The 22,875-nt window shown below is 38.1% G+C and overlaps 1 protein-coding gene across 1 annotated transcript in view; it reads right to left on the reverse strand.

Moving 5' to 3' along the window:
• Positions 1-2,333: 2,333 nt before the first annotated feature.
• Positions 2,334-22,875, reverse strand: part of LOC149798955 (guanine deaminase-like) — a 46,457-nt gene continuing 25,915 nt past the window's right edge. Inside the window, exons 10-13 of the mRNA XM_089957875.1 lie at positions 21,572-21,639; positions 15,482-15,631; positions 13,512-13,658; positions 2,334-3,007 (exon numbers count right to left, since the gene is read on the reverse strand). Coding sequence (XP_089814001.1) covers positions 2,925-3,007; positions 13,512-13,658; positions 15,482-15,631; positions 21,572-21,639 — 448 coding nt within the window. The 3' untranslated portion in view covers positions 2,334-2,924. The remainder of the gene's footprint in view (positions 3,008-13,511; positions 13,659-15,481; positions 15,632-21,571; positions 21,640-22,875) is intronic.

A 22,875-nucleotide genomic window follows, 5' to 3' on the forward strand; every position in this document is an offset into this window, starting at 1 on the left:
CAAAGTATTTCAACACACCTAGTGAAATAGTATTGAAATTATGAAAATAATCAACCACACAATATTGACACTATTTTCAGTCAAAGAACTATTTTATTTGCGTAAATTCAGCAATTTTCATCGCTCGCTATGTTTGAGGTACTAGCACTTCTGTTTCATGAAAAATGGTGGGTGGGGGCGAACTACTGTAATCAGATTCCTGTTTCATAGAGGGGGTAGTACTCCGGTCTTCACAGATGAAGCTTTCTTCCAAAATCCTTAAGTGTCGGATTTTTTTAAGTGATCACTAAATTATGTCAATTGTCTTTCAATGACAGAATTTGAATTCACATAATTTGGACATTATATACATGTATAGTGCCCTTCCTTTCGTGATTTAGATTTCTCTAATTTGTTAGTAATATTGGATAATTGTCATTTTTATTTCTATGTTTTTTATCTGTGCATTTGTTTATGGTCTAATGAACTTTTCAATCATAAAAGTATTTAATTTTCGTTTTGAATTTATTTTTAATGAGATAATGTAAACAGGTATGGCATTGAGTTTAAATTGATAGTTCGGAAAAAAAAGCAGTTAAAGCACCTCTGTGCCAATATTTAACCTAATTGTTTACTGGAGTTCAATTTCTAAAACATTAGCATAATACTTGGCAAATAACACAAGTAAATTAGTATGCCCTATGTTTGTACTCAAAGGCAAAATATCCCCTACACAAAGTTATGTCTCAAACCCCTCTTCTTTTTGGGTCTTCAGTTAGGCCATCACAACATATGCACCTGTTGTCACAGCAGCCTTACAAAGACGAAATTAATTTATAGCGTTTTAAATGAAACTGTAATTTATTCAGCACTCTTTGCATTCACAAAATAAACAGAAACAGATATGTTACACTCAAAACATAACAGTACCATATCACCCTTATAAACTATATACACTAGATTCAGTTAATTCCGGCAGAATGTTACCGCGTGATCAAAATTAATTGCATTTATTTCAGTACGAACAGTGAGGAGAACTACTTTTCCAACAATACCCACGTCTAAAAATAGAGTCAAGTGTACAGCAGAAGATGAACATTGCCAGTGAACGCAGACACGAAATAAGCATTTGAAGAAAAAAAAAAACATTATTAGAATATTTTTAAAATAAAATACTTGAATAAATTGAATCTGAGATAATAAAGCAACAGACATTTCTCATCTTTTATGAATAAAATCATTCCTTCTTTGTCGAAATTGTGAAAAATATTGGCATTTTGGCATCAGTTTTAAACGTTTTAATGGGCTAACAAATGCCTTGATTTTTGGACAATAAAATAATCTCGGTTACTACGTAACATCAGTAAGAACATATAGCATGTTTTGTGTACATGTATATACAGTGTTAAGTTCAATTTATGATACGATTTGCTACGGTATAAGATACAATTCACTATGGTATAAAATGCTTCAATTTAATAATGATCATTTCTTGGTCGATTTTAAAATTGTATCATAAGGTTCAAGCAATACCACGTGGAACATGTTTCATAATTTGATCTGTTTTTGTTATTTGGAGTTTCCGAAAGAGGCATCTACATTCTTGACAAAACTAGATAATGGAAAATCTGTTTTAGGTATTAACTGTCACTATTGGGAAGCAAATAAGAAAAAAGGACAAATGAATTATCAATCCCGTGGACGAAAAAAATTTTCGACAATAAACCAACATTAGAGTCGGATCGGGAGGGTGGGGTCAGGGATTGTCGGACCCTCCTGAGGCTAATAGAGACGAACACACACACGAAGGTACAGTCACTTGCCATTTTAATTTGACAATCATTTTATTATTGAGTATGCCTTTTAGGTATTGTGCATGCTTTGAGTAAAAAAAAACATAGACTTTTGCTTTGGTGTCCTTTAGAGGAAAGTCAGGGCCCGTTTGAAAGTTTGGACCCCACCCTCAACACATGACATGATCCGGTCCCGAATATATATAGTAAATTATTGGAATAAGATATAACAGAAAAATATAAATAAAAAAGGACTCAAAAAGTTTAAATAAAAGTTGATGGCATTATTGGTACGCCTGTAGTAAACCGTATCCTTAGAATATATACTGTACATGTAAACATTGTAAATAACTATTGCATTGCATATCGTATTTCACATTTTTATACACAGAATGTTTACAATGGTAATTCCCTGTAATCTAATGAATATAGTTAGAATCAAAATATCAATTATATAAGCCAGACTTATTTATATTCAAGGAATACTTGACTTGGACCCCCCCCCCCATAAAAAAAAAAATATTTGGTATCTCTGTCGGAAATGTCTATGATTTAGTTGACTTATCATTGGGACCTGGTCGCTTTGGACAGACTGATATTGAGACTTTACGGACGTCCATCCTAAATCTTACGTAAAAGTACAGAACTGTCGATACAATTTTATTGCCCATAAAATATTCTATAAATAAAAAGGTGAAAATTAAATAAATATGAATTTATTTGTTTGTTATCAAAAAGGCCAATACAATTCAGTCTATCACCTGATGTCTTAAGTCAAATGTACATGTTTATATATGGTGAGTTTAGGATAATATATACATTTATTGATAGGTAGATGCGATGGTCTGCTTGCTTTTTTAAGAGTTTAGATGCCAGAACCCTAAATATATTTACATTTGTGTTTTTCTGTACGAATTCAGACATTTTCTGTTATTTATCGCCTTCCTTGCTGAATGAAATACGTTTAAAACAAAAATCTATTTGCCTCTTCTTTCTATCCATACAAAATAGAAGAATTACTTCCTGTCATCCATCAAACCGTTTTAACCGAATCTCTAGTATACAGTTTATAAAGAGTGGATACGTTAACAAAAGTGTCTGTAGACATAGAAAGATGCTGGCAACTCTTGTAATAACCTTGACATGAGGTCGTTATTCCACAGCACTTTCAGGCCGACGCTTGTCACACACAAGCCTTCCAGCAACGAAGACAGCCACAATATTTCTATCATCACCTGAAATAGTATGTACAAATATCGATGACATTCATTTATGATAATATTTTGTCAAATGTTTGATGAACACGTTTACTATCCACATCAGAATATAATCTTAGTAAGTAATTGAAATCAAGTGATTATAATCCGATTTCAATAAACTGAAACGCTTTTCAACATGGGCTGCTAATCTTAAAGTGTTATCATTTCTGGACAGATTGACCTCCCTGCCTCTGTCGCCTAAGCGGTATTTCTGTCAGGGATAGTAATTTTCAGATATTGTCATATAGGACCACCTTTTTGACTCTATATTCTAAGCGACCACTCCTGTTGCCTACGTGTTTAGAGCGACGCCTCGGATGTGTGAGGGCGCTGGTTTGAACCCCAGTCGAGTCATACAAAAGACTTATAAAAAGGGTACCAACAGCTGCCTTAGTGGTAAAGGGGGATACTTTGGCGACAATGGAAATCCCAGTCAAAAAGGTCGTGGGAACGTTTGGCGACAAGGGAAATTTAACACGGGGAAATTTAACATGGGTGGGACTATAGAGCGACATAAAAGTATTGGGACTGTCTAGCGACAAGGGTAAAATGGAACAGGTGAGGTGACATCACGGTACTAGACATTGGCAACAATGTGGCAAGCGGCTGATCTGAATACGTGATATCTTAAGTAAACACATATATAATATTCTTCTTGTTGTTGTTGTTGTTGTGGGGTTTAACGCCATTTTTCAGCACACGATAGGCTATACATGGCGGCCAGTATTAATGGTGGAGGAAGAACCCGGGAAAACCCTAGAAAGAACCACCGACCAACCAGAAGCTACTGGCAAGCTTTCTCGCATACCCACATTGGCTGAATCCGAGACTCGAACCCACGCAGACAGAGGTGAGATGGCAGTGATCCGTAACGGAGAGCCACTTAGGGCCCCTCATATATAAGAAAACAAATCTTTTCGAGGCAATGGAGTGGCACTGAAAAGAGTCTTTGGCTTTCTTCTTCATCTTCTAGTTTCTTCTTTTCCTCATCTTCTTATTTTTGTTATCGCTGTTGTCTTCTTCTTTTATCATTTTGTCCTCTTGTTTTTCCTTCTCCTCCTCTTTCTACCTTTTATTGTATTCTTCCTTTTCTATTTTATTATTGCATTCTCTCATCCTCTTTTTGTTCTCTTCATCCCCCTTCTCCTTTTCTTGTTTAATGATATATGTTAACATATCCTTACACTTTCTCAAGGTGTTTATCTCCATCTTAACTCGATGGGGACTTTAATAATAATAATAATAATAATAATAATAATAATAATAAAAACCATCGCTTTGTTTTGTTAACATTTCCTCTATCATCCACAAATTGTCTCGAATGTCTTGTAACTTCTGCATCTTTTTAATGAAGTTAGTTGTTGAATGGCGCAAACACAACCCAAATATACTATCCACACACGGGAAGAGAAAAAAAACAAACACAAATCCACACACCTGACGAAAAAAAAGAAAATCTACTATCCACACAACGTACGCGCACGCATACAAACCCCAAATCTACTATCCACAAACGGGAAGGAGAAAAAAAAAAACCCAAAATATACTATCCACACACGGGAAGGAGGAAAAACAAACCCCAAATATACTATCGACACACGGGAAGAGGAAAAAACAAACCCCAAATATACTATCCACACAGGGGAAGAGGAAAAAAAATATATACTATCCATACACGAGAAGAGGAAAAAACAAGCCACAAAAATACTATCCACACAGCGGAAGAGGAAAATACAAACCCTAAAATATACTATCCACATAGGTGAAGGAGAAAAAAACACAACTCCAAATATATTATCCACACAGGGGAAAAGAAAAAAAAACACAAATATACTATCCACACAGGGGAAGAGGAAACAACAAGGAGATCCCAAATCTACTATCCACATACGGGAAGGAGAAAAACCAAACCCCAAAATATATTATCCACACACGGGAAGGAGGAAAAACAAACCCCAAATATACTATCCACACAACCTTTATATGGCCTTTCCACCCATCACACAACGGTACGGGTATGACGCTACCTTAGAGATCGCAGTACCGTTGTCCAGGAAGACTTCCAAAACAGGGCATAAAAAGGAACTATGTACAAGCTCGAGACTTCATTATGAATAGTATTATAAAGGTCAACGTCCAAGGCCGAAAGTTCATTGTAACTACAAAGACCAAGCTACAAGGATGAATACTTTTAAACAGACATCATTCAAGTTCGGGATTCTCAAGCGGAGTGCGATGCTGTACCTTGCGAATGCATGGATGCCGTACACTGTGACCTCAGCGATTCAGTACCACAGCACGGCAATTTTGCTATGACCACTAGTACCACTACTACTGTACCTACCAGGGAAAGTGATGATGTGCGTGTCAAACCTGACGGATACGAAAGAGATGCTTCTCGTTATCGTAGACTCTTTACTGGTTTTCATGGTGGGTGTCAACCTCCACGCGAGACCATGCGTCTACCACCCTACGGACGTCATCCAACCCTGAGCAAACTCCTGCGGATTTCACCGTACCCACATCGAAATGAGCATGTGAAAGACGAATATTTGTTCCCTGTGCGTTTGCTTGAATACTACGACATTGAAAGTCGTTTTCAAACGTTCCAAGGAAAGTGGCCTAAATATCTGGAAGGAACTACCCCTGAAGAATGAGGTTAAGCCGGATTTTTGTACTTGGACAATGGGGATAAAGTCAAGTGCCTCCGTTGCGGTGTGTTACTTGCTAGTGGAAGCAGAAAGAATCGGCTTACCTGGAACATGCTCGATGGCCTCCGCATTGTCACTACCTACCGTTAGTGGGACCCTAGTAATTCAAGTGGTATGCCATGTCGTTTAAGAAACCAGCTTGGCTAGGAGTTAAATCTATGACAGCAACTAGACAAGTATTTAAACCCAATTTATAAAATAATATTCAACAAGGATTACCAAACGAATTGTAAGAGAAGATTTACAAGAAAGTTTGGTAGGGACTTGCCAGAGCAAAATCTCATTTGGTGACTGAGGAACTTTTGTGTCGAGACATTCACAAGAGGAAATTGACAAAAGTCAACCAACTTGTCATATTGTTCTGGATCAAGTTCATCCTATTATTCCACTTTAGACCGATGTATGTTTATTGAGAAGATTTTACTACCATTCTTGACCGTTACCCTGAATAGCAGTGGACAGAAATTACTCAGTATGTCCATTACTTTTCCGCTAGGAGAAGATTTTAAATAAAATAAGGACAATTAGAAGTGACCCCAACATGGGTATAAATATGACTGACATGATCATGGAAACGTTACAAGAGAACATTCGTGGTTTGCCTCTTGAGTTGAATTGGTCAAAGTTCAACGCAAAGAACAATTGCATCCGTTATGTAACCGATGTTTAAATCAATGGTACCTGAATGATATAAGAGGACTTATTCAGATGAAACTGTTCCAGTGGTCAGACATTGATCAACTACTCACGGACAAGAATGGTTGGATTGTTAGTGATTTTATTTTACTACGACGTAGACATACTGCAACGAATTCCGAAATAGTTAGAGGATTACCAAACTCTTTTACACAACGTAACCTTAGTTCAAGAAGCAACTTCTGAATGGCGTGTGATGTGCATGTTATTGACTGAACCATTTAGATTTTCCACTCGAGTACGATCATCTCTGTGCAGAAAGTACATTTATTGCTTCTGAAAAAGAGCGTATAAAAACGTCCTACCATGCCACCACCTTTATCAGCTGTGATACAACAGATTCCGTGGAAGGTAAGCAATGAATGAGAGCATACAAACTCTGGAAGATTATCAACACTTATTAAGAGAACAATGTCCCACGAATTGGGGTCGACGTGTGGTGTATGTCTTAGTGACTTCCTTTCTGGGATTTCGTTTACAGCCAATTCCTTGTAGACTCTTCACGAACAGTACCTACCACCAAATAAAACATGAAAGCAGTCCCTTTAAATATCCACGAGAGATTCATTCTGTTAAAAGTCTGCGCTTTCATCTAGATACTTCTCGACCTCTACGGGAAAAAAAGATTCGTCAACTTTTAGCAACTGAAAATGTGGACGACGATGTGTGTAGCTTGTGACTTAGATCCTCACTGGACAAATGTGTGGGTATGTGAGAAAGCTTGCCAGTAGCTTCTCGTGGGTCGGTGGTTCTTCCCGGGGTTTTCCCGGGTTCTTCCTCCAGCATTAATACTGGCCGCCATGCATAGCCTATCGTGTGCTGAAAAATGGCGTTAAACCCCACAACAACAACAACAACTGGACATATGTACGTGACTGGAAAAGTTTGGGTTTAGAGGCTTGGACCAAATAAGTGGCCAATTATGCCCAAGAGTTGTGATCCTACATTCAAACATTCAGTGAAAAAGCACAATTTAAACCTGTGTTAGTGACAGTGTCAAAAGAACCCATCACCGAGGACAACCACTCCCTTCGGGACAGAATTGTGATGGACATTCTCAAAAGGCCATTCTGGAAGGACAGCGGTGTGACTGTACCCAATGTAAAGACTGTAAGACCATTACATACTGTCCCTAGGACACCTTTGTTACCAAAAACGTGTTGTACAGTCATTTGTTTCTATTCCACTTTGATCGCTTTAATGTGTATTAAATCGCTGTACTTAACCATTTGGCTTTATGTATTTTTGTCTTTCGTGTTGTTCCATTTTTAAGAAACAACAATAAACGTGTCCTGAAAAAGTATAAAAATTCTTGTATTGTCTGTATTCGTGTAAAAAGTAACATTCTCTACAATGGCAACCTCTGCTGTCTCTGCTCCCTCTTCCTCTACTTTCAAAGTCATCGACGAAAACTTAGATCGTGCCAGTTGGGAGGCCTTGTACCTTCGCCATCCGTTAAACATGTTAATACCGGACCTAGCGGTTCAGGCAAAACCAAATTTGTCAAATGTTTGATCAAACATAAACATCATTTGTTCGATCGTCCACCTCAATGGACCGTATGGTGTTACAAAGTATGGCAATCGGAGAACAGTCTCTGGTTAGAAAGTCTAAGCGATTCCATCGTGGTTGTGGAAGGCATTCCTGGTGAAAATGACGGTATCGTGTCTGACCACAGTCATACCCATCTGGTGATCTTCGACGACATGTTAGGAAAAGACGAAGAAGAAATTAAACTGTGGTTTACGCGCAAAGGGCATCATCGTAATTCCAGTGTCATTTCAATCACTCAAAAGTTTGTTTCAACAAATTAAAGCCCATCGCACCATCAGTGTCAATGCTCATTATGTGGTCTTGTTTAAAAGCCCTAGAGATAAATTGCAAATGTAAGTCTTAGCCAAACAGTTAGGAACGCCTTGGATGACTCATTCGTACGACGATGCCACTCAAACCCCACACGCCAATTTACTCACGAAAACAATCCAAAAATATGTGCTCGTGTCTTAGAAGCCAGTCTCAAAGAAGTCCTACGATGGCTTGTGTTGACAGCACGTCAGTTACTGCAAGACATCATTCACATTCTTCATCAAACCAAACGCTTTTTTGAGAAAAACAAAGTAGCCTTGACGCAACCTGTTGATCTCCCATCGACGCTCAAGCCAAAAAACAAAGCATTTTGAAACCTGTAAGGTAGCGGTTCTCTAGGATTTATCATCATTCGATCCCTCTTAAAATGGGACCCAATTCCCCAAAGTTCTCCCCAAGAAAAAAGCCACTCCCCCCCAAAAAAACAATCGGACCCAGAAGATAAAGAGCAGTGGTGTCAAGACCTGGTCACAGCCACATAAAAAGAAAAGCCCACAGAAAAAGAAAAAGAAAATCCCACATAAAAGACCACATAAAACAGCTTGTTTCCGCAAAAGGTCACGATCTACAGCGACGGTGACCGCGTCTCCTGTAGCCTCAGGTTCTTCCACTTCTCCGTTGCTGGTGATGCCAGCCAAACCCGATTTGACGCCCGTTCTGCCTCATTTGATGAAGCAATAGAAACCCGCGTCTCCAAGAACGTCTCCTCCAGTGATGACACCCTCCTCCTCTTTAGCTGCAATCACAAAGTACCTGCCCCAAAAATCAAAGTCAAAGAGAGACCGCGCATGTTACAGAGTTTAATGGATTGTTCCAAGGAAGAATTTACCGATATATCATCAAGTTGATATGACGTAAAGACAATCAGTGGCGACGCTTTCCAGTATAAAATAGACCTGCGGTACAGGATGGGGATCAGTTATTTTGAGCCCCTGAACGCCCAAAGATGTCCCCCCAAAGACACACCGTTATCACCATCGTTGTTCTACTGTCCTAAAAGGAAAAAAAATGGAGTCTCGTCATCCGAAAAAAATATTTAAACATCTAAGCATCGACGTCTACCCATGAAAAGACGCAGTCGTCCAAAGAAAAAGAGGAGCAACCAAAACAGAGGATTTATTCCAACATTTTCAGTCAAAAAAGATAAACGGACGCATGTCAAGCGATGGACATCAGTGTATTGTTTGCTCCTGAACAAAAATTCACTGAATTTGAAATCAAAGGACGGCCCGATGATTACATCGATCTGAATATCAGCTACTTGTACTTGAAAGTCAAAGTGAACGATACGGATGATACCAAACTAGAAGACGATGACAAAGTAGCTCCATCAACAATTTCATGCATTCTTTGTTCAGCTCAGTGGAATTGTACTTGAATAACAAATTTATCAGTAGTAGCATGGATAGGAACCCTTATCGAGCGTACCTGGAAAATCTAATGACGTACTGAAAAGAGACCAAGAACACTCATATGGATGCCTGGGTGGTATGGAAACCTGACACACTAGGCAAGTTTAAAAGCCTTGATGACCACAATAATGAGTTTAAAGACCGCAAAAAGAAAAGAAAAGCAAGCAGTAGTTTAGAACTGATGGATCGTTTGCATTTAGACATGTGGTTGCAAGAGAAGTATTTGCTGAACGGCGTGGATGTCTGTCTGAGACTGAGTCGCAGAAGTACCGCTTTCCACTTGATGTTTGAAGCTGCTGTTACCAATTACAAAACCATCATCCAAGAAGCCAGACATTACGTGCGACGCGTGGAAGTGTTACCTAAAGTGGGAAACGAAATCAGTCACACTTTGAGCAGAACGACTGCCAAGTATCCGATACGACGCGTAGAAGTTAAAACTTTCACCATACCCGCTGGACAGCCATCCATGATTGAAGATCATCTGTTGCAAGGACAGTTACACAAACGTTTATTAATTTGCATCGTCAAGAATTCATCCATCAATGGAGCCTACGAGGAAATTCTCTTCGAGTTTAATCACTCCGACGTGTCCAAGATCGAAGTCAGTCGCTATGGCAATATACTGTGTACCAGACCCTTCGAACCTGACTTTGACAAGAAAAATTACTCGAGATCGCACTTGTCCCTGTACGAAGCCATCGGACAGTTAGGGACCAACACCAGCCTCTGCATTACGTATGCTTTGTGGGCTTTTGATTTCACTCCAAACCAAGGCAGCGACGAGGGAAATCTCCATCCTATAAAATCCGGCCAGATTCGTGTGGAACTTCAGTTTAAAGCACAACTGAAAGTGACAGTGAACGTCATCCTGTATGCCGAATTTGATAATTACGATAGAAATCAACAGTTTGAGAGAAGTCATTCTAGACTATTAGAAGCAACGGAAGCCCAAATGGCCAGAACAAGAATAACTTTTAGTCTCTTGTTTTGCCTAACACCTGGCGGATACAATTAAGGAATTGATCAAGAAAGATTGCTATGGATGTCAAAAGGATCGTCCCAAATTCAACACGATAAATGTCTGATGCTGAGTCAAGAAGAAAACTTGGACGAGAATCTGACTTCAGAAGAAGCAGTGCTGCATCAGTGGTATAAAGACTAGCGTGATCATTCCTCTTCTCCACTGACTGCTCTAGAGATCCATCACATCGAAGATCTCTTGGCTCAGGGTGCGGAGACGAATAGAAGAAACGGTTACTTGTCAGAGGTTTTTAAGCAAAATGTTCGGACTGAATTGATGCTTTATCATTACCTGTTAAACAAAGCAAGAAAAAACAACAACACAAAAAATAGATACCTGGGAACTTTATTACCTTTTGAACAACAGTTCGTATATCTCTTCTTGGAATCCTGTCGTGTGTGCTAAAGATGAACTGCCTCATCGCAAACTTCACGACCATCAAGCTTATGTCATCAACACGGACGACAGTCATCTCCCAGGAACCAAATGCATAGCCGTCTACTTTACCCGTGATCGTTCTGTGGAGTATTTTGATTCGTATGGCCTGCTTTGGAAGACGATATCGTCGACTTTATGAGAAGAAATGCCCAGACGACACGATTCAATAATGTGAAATTAGAAGGCACAGATTCCATGGTGGTGGACAATATTGTGTGTATTTTCTTCATCGACGCAGTCTTGATATTCTTTAGAACATTTAGTGACTTATTTTGATCGCTACTCTTCCTTCTAGAAACGATGACAAAGTAGATCGATGGTTTTATGACCGTTATGGCTATATTTTGTCTTTAGCTAGGAAACTTAGTGTACTTCAATGGCCCACCTAATGACTTGCATTCGTGGAAATTTCACTTCACTTTGCAATGTTGTAAACCTTGTCAAAAATAATATGTTTGCTTGTTTTATTGTTAATTGTTGGTTGTTAGTTATTTTAATAAAAATGTTGAATTTTGTAAACAATTGTGTCTGTCGTTTGGTATTAAAATTGTATCAATATACATGGTCTTTGACTTCTCTATATCCCTTTCCCGACGATTAACTCTAATAATGTTCATACCCAACGAAACCATAGGGGTGTTTCCTATCGCGTCCGCGCTTGAGCCATATAAAGCAAGGCAGTATCAAGTCTGACCATATATTGTTGACTCATCTTCCAATGAAGATGTGTTCAAGACTAGCCAAGCTGAATGAAGCTTACGTGAATTTATATCGTGTCAGGCAAAACCTGATACCGAAGCCTAAAGAGACAGAGAATGCCAGAATGTTGCAAGTGACCGATGACCTGATAGAAGAGCTCTTCAGAGAGGAAATCAAGAAAGAACAAGAAGAGTGGACGGAGAAGTACAGACTTCAAAAGCACAGAAAGCAGAATGAACAGCAGCAACAGCAGGAACCATACAGAGGATTTGTTGACTGCCATGTAGACAAGAAAGAGTTCTCCTTCTCTTTCCGAAGAAGCAGACCTTTTCCTATGGGAAAGCCTGCCGCCAGACGGGGACGCAATCTCAGACGATAAAAGATTGCCATAACTCCCCGTCAACAAAAACAAAACGTTGTGTGTCTGCGCTTCACAAATATAAAGGGAAGCGTTCGTCAGTCTGGCTACACATCGTTGAATCATCAACTTTTAGAAAAAAAATAGCAGAATTGCAAAATTGATAGAACTTCAGATGCATCTGGAGTATGCCAGGCGGCTACTGGATGAGCTGGTCATGGAGGCATTACAGGAGGAACCCAAGCAAATGAAGCTAACGTTTAACATTGCAAATGAAGTCAGCGTTTAACATTGCAAATGAAGTCAACGTTTAACAATGCATGCAAATGAAGTCAACGTTTAACAACGCAAATGAAGTCAACGTTAAACAATCTAAATGCATTCAGGACACACGGTACTAATAATATGGAAAAATGGAAACCAGGCTGGAAATGGGTGAACTATATAGTATATATGGGTTTGGCTGACCAGGATTGGTTAATACTGTAAGTTATATTTTAGGAAAAAAACTCTTTTGAGAGCTTACCCTAGCTGTAAGTGAAAAAAATAGTGACATTGTTTTATTGATTGAATTTCAGTCCTTTAACAGTCTTGACTTTGGAACACTCATTACTGAAATTAGCACCTGACTCTTTGGTGCGGAATTGAAAGCACATTTTTCAAACACATGCAGGTCCAGAAAATGCCACGGCTCATATCCTTTCCTCAACAAAGAAGCTGACATCCAGGTTTTATCTATACTGATAAATATATGCTTGATCATAAGCACTCAAAAAAATCGTGGTGTTTGCATAGGTTTACTATGGGAACTTAATTAGTACCGTGAGTCCTTCAAGAACATGCACAATTTATGAGCCACAATCATCACTGATTCAAATGTTCATATTTCTTTTCGATGTCAATTTTCGATTAAATATATGTTCGTGCACATTGTGTATTCTGTGTGTTGTAAAATTGGAAAATATAAGATTTGGACGATGCATTTTGATCTTTCGCTGTTTTCCGGTGTTGTCTGTAAGATCAATTTCTAAAACACATATCAATGACATATTAAATATAATCAATGTCCTAAATCAGATAGAACTTTAGGTGACATAGTTTGTGTTAGCATTTACACAAATTTCTCACACACAGATGTACATTCCTGAAACAAATATGCTGCGTCTCTCTGATCATATGGCAAAAAATATTTTGCAGTTTAGCATGATTTGCCTTTAATAATAATAATAATAATAACAAGCATCATCGTCATCGTCATCATCATACGTAGACATACCTAAGTACATGAATTTTTCCACCATATCCTCAAATGTATCTTCTTTAAATACATCTAATGGTGATCCAACAACTTTGGCATCTATTAGCACTGCATCAAATTCCTTCCCAACCTCAAAATTGCCAACTTTGTCTTCTAAACCAAGAGCTAGAGCATAAAAATAAACCAATATAAAAATTTAACAAAAAAAGGTTCAGGTGATTATTCAATCCTTTTATTTCCTTATGCCAGTTTATCTATTGTTTGTGGCAAAGTCTACAGTATTTTCGTTCTTATATGTGTTACTTGAATCCCAATTCGACCATAAGATGACCCATCTGCAAATTCACAGTGAGACAAAATATGAGTTACGTCCCTTCACATAAATCCTACATTCTTCGAAAGAATTATAGTACTAAATTCAAGTACCAGCTAAAACAATCTAAATCAGATTTGATAACTGGAGTACAGATAGATATTTGAAACTGAACTTTCTAGTAGAAGAAATGCAGTAATGAAAACTAAAATGAACGTTCAATGTTTGTCATTATAAGTGTACTCAATGTACATTTGAGGAATGTAAAAATGTTCCGACTTATAGATATTGCCTGAGTTTTAGATTACAAATTAAGAATATAAGACCAACCCATTGCTTTTTAGATTGAATTCCATTATCGAAAATGGGACCACCGAGACGCATTCATACGTCTTTCAAGACACAATCCACAAAACGTGACGATTACAAGTGTACAAATATGCCGTATTCTTTTTTAATCAGTGACATACTGATGGTAAATGGCGTCCGGTGCGACTATGAAAGCCCATAAGGTTTTGGCGCCTCAAGAGACCTCTTGCGCTCGTGGTTTTGGCGCCCCAAGACCTCTGGCGCCAAGGGAAACCGCCCCGTCTGCCCCCTGCCCCGTTAGTACGCTGGTGGTAAACTATGATTTTCCAAATGACTTTTAGGCATGCCAGTACACTAAGGAACATAACATTAGGTGTATTTATTCTTAGGAATGGATCTACTTGTAAAATATTGATCTTGCAATCAATTTCATTTGGCATGTCTAAAACTCAAACCAGATAGCATAACATTTAAGCAGGAAATCTACAAGGAGTGTGTCCTATAAATAGTGGTTAATCATTTGGCAATATTATCGAGCACGATTTAACCCTGACCTTTGACCTTGAAATAATTTCTGCAGTTTTTCTAATCTCCAACAAGTATTAAAAGTGGCCTTGTGGCCTTCTAACTTAACAATCTCCAAAGCTGTAGAATGTCTGAAATGAACTATTATTTGCATATATTTCATAAGCAAACAAAGAAACAAAAAAAAAAAAAAAAAAAAAAAAAAAGCAAAAAAAACAACAATCCTACTGTCTAGTTTATGCTGTTTAAAAACTACAAAGACTAAACTCATCCAAAATATGAGATTGTAATAGCAAACAAAATATAAGCATTACTATTTGCTCGTGCATTATGCAGCAGAGGTACATGGTTGTTACTGGTATACCAGTTTACCACGGTATTTTTTTTCGGTGGTACATACCACGGTCCTTTTTTACTGTACAGAAACTTCGGTAGCTTCCGACAGTAAGGAAAATTGCAAAAATTCCCCAAAAATCATGTTACAGATTTAAGGATATTAACAGCATGCTACTGTTGTATATAACAAAATCATTCATAAAAGTATTAATTTTGTTTTACAACACAGTTGAAATTGTCACAAATTAATGTTAAATATTACAAATAAAAATATATATATATATATCAGTCAAAGCGCATTATTCACGTGAAACCTGTGCGCTGAATAGTGCAGTATTAGAATCTATATCGAGCTGATCACCCCCATTTCACGGCCAGTCCATGTTTTGTTGACAGAAATGTTTTCTTATGTACGCTACACGTACGTGCCATTAGATCTGTGTTATATGCAGCAGACATAACTTCCATGATGACAAAATTATTAAGACAAAAATTAAATGCTTGCCTTCGCTTCCTCCGAGTGTCGCCATCATGAATGCTTCGTTGTGGCCGATTTCTCTATACGAATCGCCGTTCTGAATTCCAAGAGTCTTGGAGACATGAATCGCGCTGCGCATTGCGTCCAGCATAGAAGTGCTATACCCACCCGAGACATCTACAAAAAGAAACGGTACTCAACTTACATGACAAAGCAACACTGATATTATCTTCATTTTCTCTCTCCGTCTTTTTAGTTATTGAGTTAGCTTTGATATACTTTTCATGTTTGACCTCAGGAAGAAGTTAAAACATTATCAGGCAGAATGGCAATAAAATGGTTAGCTATGACAGAACGAGCTGGAGAAGGCTTATAAATCTCGAAACTGTAAAACTTTTTAGGTTATCATAATGTCAGATTACTAGACTTAATTATTATTTCAGCTCATTAGAAATTTGTCAAACTATTGATTTTGATACATTCTAGCAAAAAATCTTCTAATTCACACAACATCTATATTATTCTACAACTATGGTACTATTCAATCACGAATTGATGATAATATCAAATGGAAGAGTATATTATGTTGTTTGTGGTGTTTGTATTTTAGTCTGTTTACTATTGATATTCAGCTACATAAGAATTGTAATATTTGTAATCCTTATTGATTGGTAAAGTGAAAAACGAATGAGCTCAGCTCGTCATGAAGGTTTATATGCAATCATTTCACGCGCCATCTCGTGCACATTGAGCAGCAGAGATCATATTTGACAGAAACGCTATTTAGACCCGCCCCCGCCAGCAGCAACTACTTTGGAATACACCACATCGGTAAATTCCCAAAAGTCAAATTATGAGGACAATTGCGAATGTTATATGACACAAATTAGAAAATGCAAAAGACTTTTCGAATAAATCACGAAGTCATGGATACTTTACAGAAACTAGCAAAAGATGCGATGCACAAAAACATTTGCAAAAAACACATAAATACTGTCAGGTCATTGTACATTATTCCCAACCATTTGCAAATACACATGGACCGCGTGATTTATATGACGTACCATCGATGTTGTGTTATTTGTCTAGTTATGTACTCAATACTATTATTACAAAATAAAGCAACAATTGTATGAATAATAAAACATAATTGATCGAAAATTCAACACGTTGTATAAAACGCTGCATATTAAAAGAACATTTACAAAGCACGTTTAAAAGGTCAGACTTTAGCATACGTTATATAGTTGTTGGTTTAAATTTTGAATGATCTCATCTTAATTTACTGAATATTTCATAATTTACGCAACTATCTCTAAATTCGTTGTGTATTGATTATTTCTTTCTTTAAATAATAGAAGAAATCTATGTTTATTCCTTTGTTTATTAACTTTAACTACATGTTTACTGTATCGAACAAGTGAGCCTTTTTCTTGTATTATTTAAAACCAGTTTTCTCTACTAAAAACATGTTTCTTCAATAATATTTACCCGAACATAATAACTTAGGTGAACTACAAGTACCTCGCAAATCCAACCCTCCCAGACTAACATTTTAGTTAAAGATCTAAAGGTTATCTGCCCACATATGTGGCAATTTTACAGAGTGATCTCCTCTTGATACAGGGATTGGCGCCAATTCACATGAATACTGCAGTTACTAAAAGTGTGGAAGATACGCTCTCTGTATGGATGTAACTGCGGAGAGGTTGGGTAGGTGTGTGTATATTGTGAACGAGTAAGCATTATCAAGAAAACGTATTTTACTAGGGAAAAAAATGGTTTATTCTTCAGATAGGTTACCCCGTCATAATACCTTAGAAGAATAGGCAAGAGGTGGAGGGGGTTGCATCCCCTTACCCCAGGGATGCCATCTCTTGTCCACTAAGGTATGTGCGACAGCTTCTAAATACGTCGACAGAAGAAAATACTCCATGTGATAATGAGCAACTTCGAAAGAGATTTTGTCCCTTCCAAAAATACAACGGACGTCGTGAAGCCGGGTCTTTATGAAACTGTCGAGCCACCCGCGGAATCTTAACCTACATTGCCACAGCAAACAGGTCTCGCCAGTTTGAGCTTAACCATTTGAGGTGAAATATTTAATTTTAATGCTGAATAAAGTGACCATAGTCACCGTCCGACGGCATGGATAATGTACGTTAGTGAACAGTTTCTGCTCTTGGCAACTGCCGTAACTTTGAGTGGAAATGCGTAGCAAATTCATTTGATCTGTTAGGAATTAATTTCCCAATTTGCCGGATGAATAACCCAAAGTGTCGGTGCTGGTGTGTAATCGTTTTACTCTGTGAGGGCTAAGAAAAGGCGTGATCTAACTCAAAGCACCGGCTCCGACGTTCAAAAGTTCCACTTTAGAGCTTACACTTGATCTTGTAGACAGCCACTAAGTTGAAGAGATTTCACTACAAAAGTCTGATTCCCTTTGAACGGGAGCCTGTTCTTGGCAATGAAAGCAGGGGCCGTCATGAATGATATTGATCCACTCTGGGCATAAATCTAACGCCTTTGGACTTGTGAACTCGAAATGTCGGATATCGTGAAACGTTAGCTTTTTATGATTGGCCCCTAACTGTTTCTTGTCAATGAGCCAAAGCTTTTTGTGCTTTGGCTCATTGTAGTATTGATGCGTTCAATTGCACAATGTGTTTACGCTCACACGATTCTACGAAAATTCTTCATTTCACTCGTACGCGTCAAGTAGACAGTCGTCTCTCTGGAGAGCTTCTCTCCACCACTTGATGAGAGAATTGTTCTTAAGGACGAGCAGTTTCAACAACTCTAGATTGGGATGGAAGGCCTGATGTCGAGGTTGCTCGAGCAGATGATGAAATATCTCTATTTTCCTGAACATTTCCGTCTCTAGATTGATGAGGTGTAGTTGAGCCAGAACTTTTTCCCGTTTGTGAGCGACAAAACAGGATGAGACGGCGCTCATATTCTCTTGCTTTTTGTATTATGTTCAAAAACAGGTTTGTTGAAGGGTGAGCGAATGGGAAAAGCTTTGACTGAGACCCTCGGATCCGGGACTGACGAAATCATGGTTCGGAGATTTGCACTTTCCTTCACGCCAATAGATCCACCAGTGGCTGATCCTAGTGGGCACATACACTAGTGAAAACCGAAGGATGAAGCAACCAGTCTGCTTATATTAGTTGATTCTTCTGTGACAGCTAGTCTCATAATATTTGTATTCGGAATGGAATATAGCAAACTTGTCGACGCCGTTGCATTGTTGGCAGACTGCATGAAGCATGTTGATAAACGAAAGCAGGCCCATAATTAAATATAATAGGCATTATCGGCTTCGTTACTGATCTCATACAGCCCGAGTCTGATAGCGACGGAACGGGGGATAATTGCATTACCCATAACCTTGTCAAATTTTTCATTTTGGAGCTGGATATATGATATTTATCCACGAATGACGCTCGGAAGACAGTGTCCTCTTTTTAGTGAGATCTAGATAAGACGACGGAGTATACTTCGTCGTCTCTAGGTGAACAGGGTGACGATGACGGATTCAGTAAAATCTGGGATGAAACTGATAAAGATGGTGCAGCCCACCACCATGCTCAAAAATCTACCTGACTGGGGATACAATCACTTCGCAAACGTTCCAAAATCATAAGAAGACAGGGAATCCACATCCTTTGTGTATTGGGGCACTAAACAGGGTACCAGAAGCAGCAATGAATAACCTGTGGCTGATCCATGAGTGGGTTTAGTGGCGTAAAGTAGGTAAATTAAACAAAGACCTCCCGTCGTTTGGTTTAAATGGCTAGATCGACTGTGAAAGCGGCTTGTTACTATCTAAGACAAATTTCGTTTTATACGTACAGTACCATTTTTATATTGCATGATATATATTGTGCCGTTATTTGTGTTAAGATAAATTAGAGGATATTTGATACAAAAACCCGGTCCACACAGTTGATTTTCGCGATAATATCTACTTAGACTTGTTTAATCTTGATCTCGCTCCAATATAGTCGATAAAGGCGTTCTGTCTTGTGTTTCAATGTACAATAGGCTGTGGTGGTGAGATACGATGACTTCTAAAAGAGGGATAAATAAAGGCCCCCAGTTAGTAGCATAGACTTGAGAACAAAGTGAAGCGCCATCCCTTGGTTACAGAAGCTGACAATCCTTTTCAGTGAGTGTCTTATAGCACTACGCCGGTTAGACCGATCCACACGAGTGCCTATAAGGCTTGGCTTCGGCAAACTTCTGGTGACTAACAATGGACGGTCGAATGTGGTATTGACTCGTTGCGATCAGAACATATGGTTGAGACCGGTCGAGACGGAACAGTGACATCATAGTTGGCATGACGTTTTCTAGTGCATTAGGTTAGGACAAGGTACGAGATTTTTTTTATATACGTAGCCTGTCCCTACGTTTGAAGTACAGTAACTTATGTCGTTTGTTTTTTTTGTTTTTCTTATCTTGATCGTGCTCAGTGGCAAGTGATGAAGGTTACTGAGCGCCGAACCCAAGCAATAACAGACCTATTGATTCTTCGGTGAGGGAAGAGTCGGAGCTGTCACTGACCGTTATAGTTTGGATCAATTTGTGGTTGATGAACTGTGTTGAGTATACTGATGAGTCTTCATTAATCAAGGTGCGCTTCTGCGCCTTCCCCTTTAGCAACCCTAGTACTGCAGCTCACTGACATTCGATCCACGCAGTGCACGTCTGACATACATGCGTAGACTGGCAACCGGAACAAGCTACACATGTAGAGTGGTTATAAGGACCGTATTTCTAATATTTCCATTGCTTCCACTGGTTCTAAATCTTTAAGACTAAATGGACCAGTCAATACATACAGGTATAGCGCGGCGAGCATCCTATGAACTTGGAGTGTGTGTAAAGAGCTAAACGCTGTGATAATTTACCTGTCAATTGGTGCGCGTGGCACCTGCTATGTGTGTCCATATTATTAATATTATTTTCATAATACTGATTTTAGTAAGGGTCATTTAGTTAATGACATTTTAATGCTAATATTCTATAGATAGATTGTCGCGTAAAGTGTGATGTACGATTTTATTCATAAAATTCCAAGGTCGATTTACTATATCAGTGTAAGTAAACATTACGTTATCCAACAAGGACATTGGAACTTGTAAAAGGATCAGACCGACCTAGCTCCTGATTAGCTAGAAGAAACTACATGACCCTTGTTGACTAAAATGAGTGATTTCGAAATGCGTAAAATGATTCACTTAAGTCTTGAGTTGCAATTTCAAGCAATAGCGTGTTAGCTTACTATATTATGCGAATCATTGTGCGGACTTATTTATTCTTCATATTAATACTCTAGGAAGAGATACATTGAGTGGATGTATTTATTAAATATATTATATGTTGTAACTGCAGTGCGTTAACATTTGTTCAAAATCATTTGGATATGTAAGTACAATACAGGCTTTATTCAGAATACCTTTGGAACAGTTATCATTCAAAATACCTTTGGAACGTATTAGGATTACTTGGAACTGTTATATGTGATATAATAATGAGGATTATAATAATGAGGATTGTTAGGAATTCATTAACAACTTAATGTATTTTAAAATCTTTCACTTTGAATATTAGAAAAATGAATTCTATTTTAAATTATTTAAAACATGCTTCTGATGATGCACCTGTCGTTCAGTATTTCGTGAAATAGCAACTTAAGTAAAAGAACAAATAGGTGTACGAAGTGCGATGTTAACTTTAAATGTGAACTCTTACCAAGAGTTAAAATGTCCCATCCTTTTCATACAATTATCATAAGAGAATTAATCTGTCAGGTTAGAGGAATTATCACCCATCGGTTTAAACCCGAGCAGCTTATGAAAGTTAGATGGTTTACAAGCCTTGCCTTTATATTTGCGTGCGTTATCCGCAATAGGTACACTCGTTGCTTACAATAGTTTTTCAGGTCTGAATACGGAATCTGAACAGAGATCTTGTTTGAGGACTAATCGCAACAGAAATTACAATAGCTAGAATTATAAACAGACATAGAGATAGACGAACCAAGAAGGTCATAACACTTTGTTCACGCTTGTAAATAATATTATTTTAATCAACAAACGTACTTACCTGTTCCCAGTCCGAGTTTAATACCAAGGTCCAATAGTTCTCGTACGTCTAAAAGTCCACTTTTTATTCTAAAAGTGAAGAAAGAAAAAACAGGTGAAAGTATTACTATGTTATATGAGCGGTGTTTAGAAAGGTCTGTATATCAATACGCTCTACAACATAAGTTCTGTATTAGTTCTGTATTAGTTATCTATTAGTGAACAGTGGAATAGCACAACCCTCTGTCCAACGATGCAATAACCACAATAGATAGAATTTCATTCTGTGCAAAATTACATCGCCTCTCCTCCTATCGAGCATGATATCAAAAGAAAAATCAAAGATAACACTGATCAGATTAACAGTTACTTGAACCTGAAAGTCAAAGAGCTCAAAAGCGACAAATCCAGTACATGCGTTAATGTCAGAGTGGCTTCCCTCAACAACTGCCTGTTCTTTTGTTTTTGTTCAGCGAAGTGAATTTGTACTTGAAGAACAAACTGTTCAGCATGAGCATGGATACTTCACTTTACCGAGCTGACCTTGAGAACCTCATGATGTACGGAAAGGAAGTCAAGAACTCACTTATCGTTGCATCATTGGTGTGGAGACCGGCACACCATGAATGTAACCGGCACAGAGTTGACAGAAAAGATGATCCTCACAATAATGTATTTACAACCCCTCCTCCCAAAAAAGCAAGATCAATCAAAGACGAAATTTCGAAATGATGGATCGCTACACATGGCCATGTGGTTGCACGACAGGTGTGGATGTACTGCTGACATTGATGGCAAATGCTAACGAGTACAAAATCAACATTGAAGAAGCAAGAATTTACGCGCGTCTCAGAACAAGAGAGTGTTGAGGTACATTTAATTAGTTCAGTTTGAAGACGCCCTGAAGCATTGAATGACCTTTTTCATTTCTTTAGATTCGTTGGTGTGTGGATAATGTTGTATATGCATTTTCTGTCATCAACATAGTGTCGGATTCTCATTAAAATATGTACTGTCTTCAATATGATTTTTCATGAAACGATACAATAAAATAAATGTTTATTGATCACTATGGATATCTGTTTTCTTCAGCTCAGAAACGTAGTATAAATAGATGGCAAAATGACACTGTACTTGATGGAAGAAACTCTTGGTCTTCTCTTAAAATTGTAAAAACGTTCTTGTTAAACGTGGCTTTTCTTTTGTATTTATCAGTTCTTCATGGAGAGGGAGGGACTGGACCAAATCTTTACTTGTTTATAATTGAGTTAGCTGGTATTATTATTCTTGGTCAATTTTTCTTAACAAACTTTGCTTTTGACTTCT

This window comes from Sinohyriopsis cumingii, chromosome 5 (genome assembly GCF_028554795.1).
Source record: "Sinohyriopsis cumingii isolate HCF-2022 chromosome 5, ASM2855479v2, whole genome shotgun sequence".
Classification (NCBI taxonomy): Eukaryota; Metazoa; Mollusca; class Bivalvia; order Unionida; family Unionidae; genus Sinohyriopsis; species Sinohyriopsis cumingii.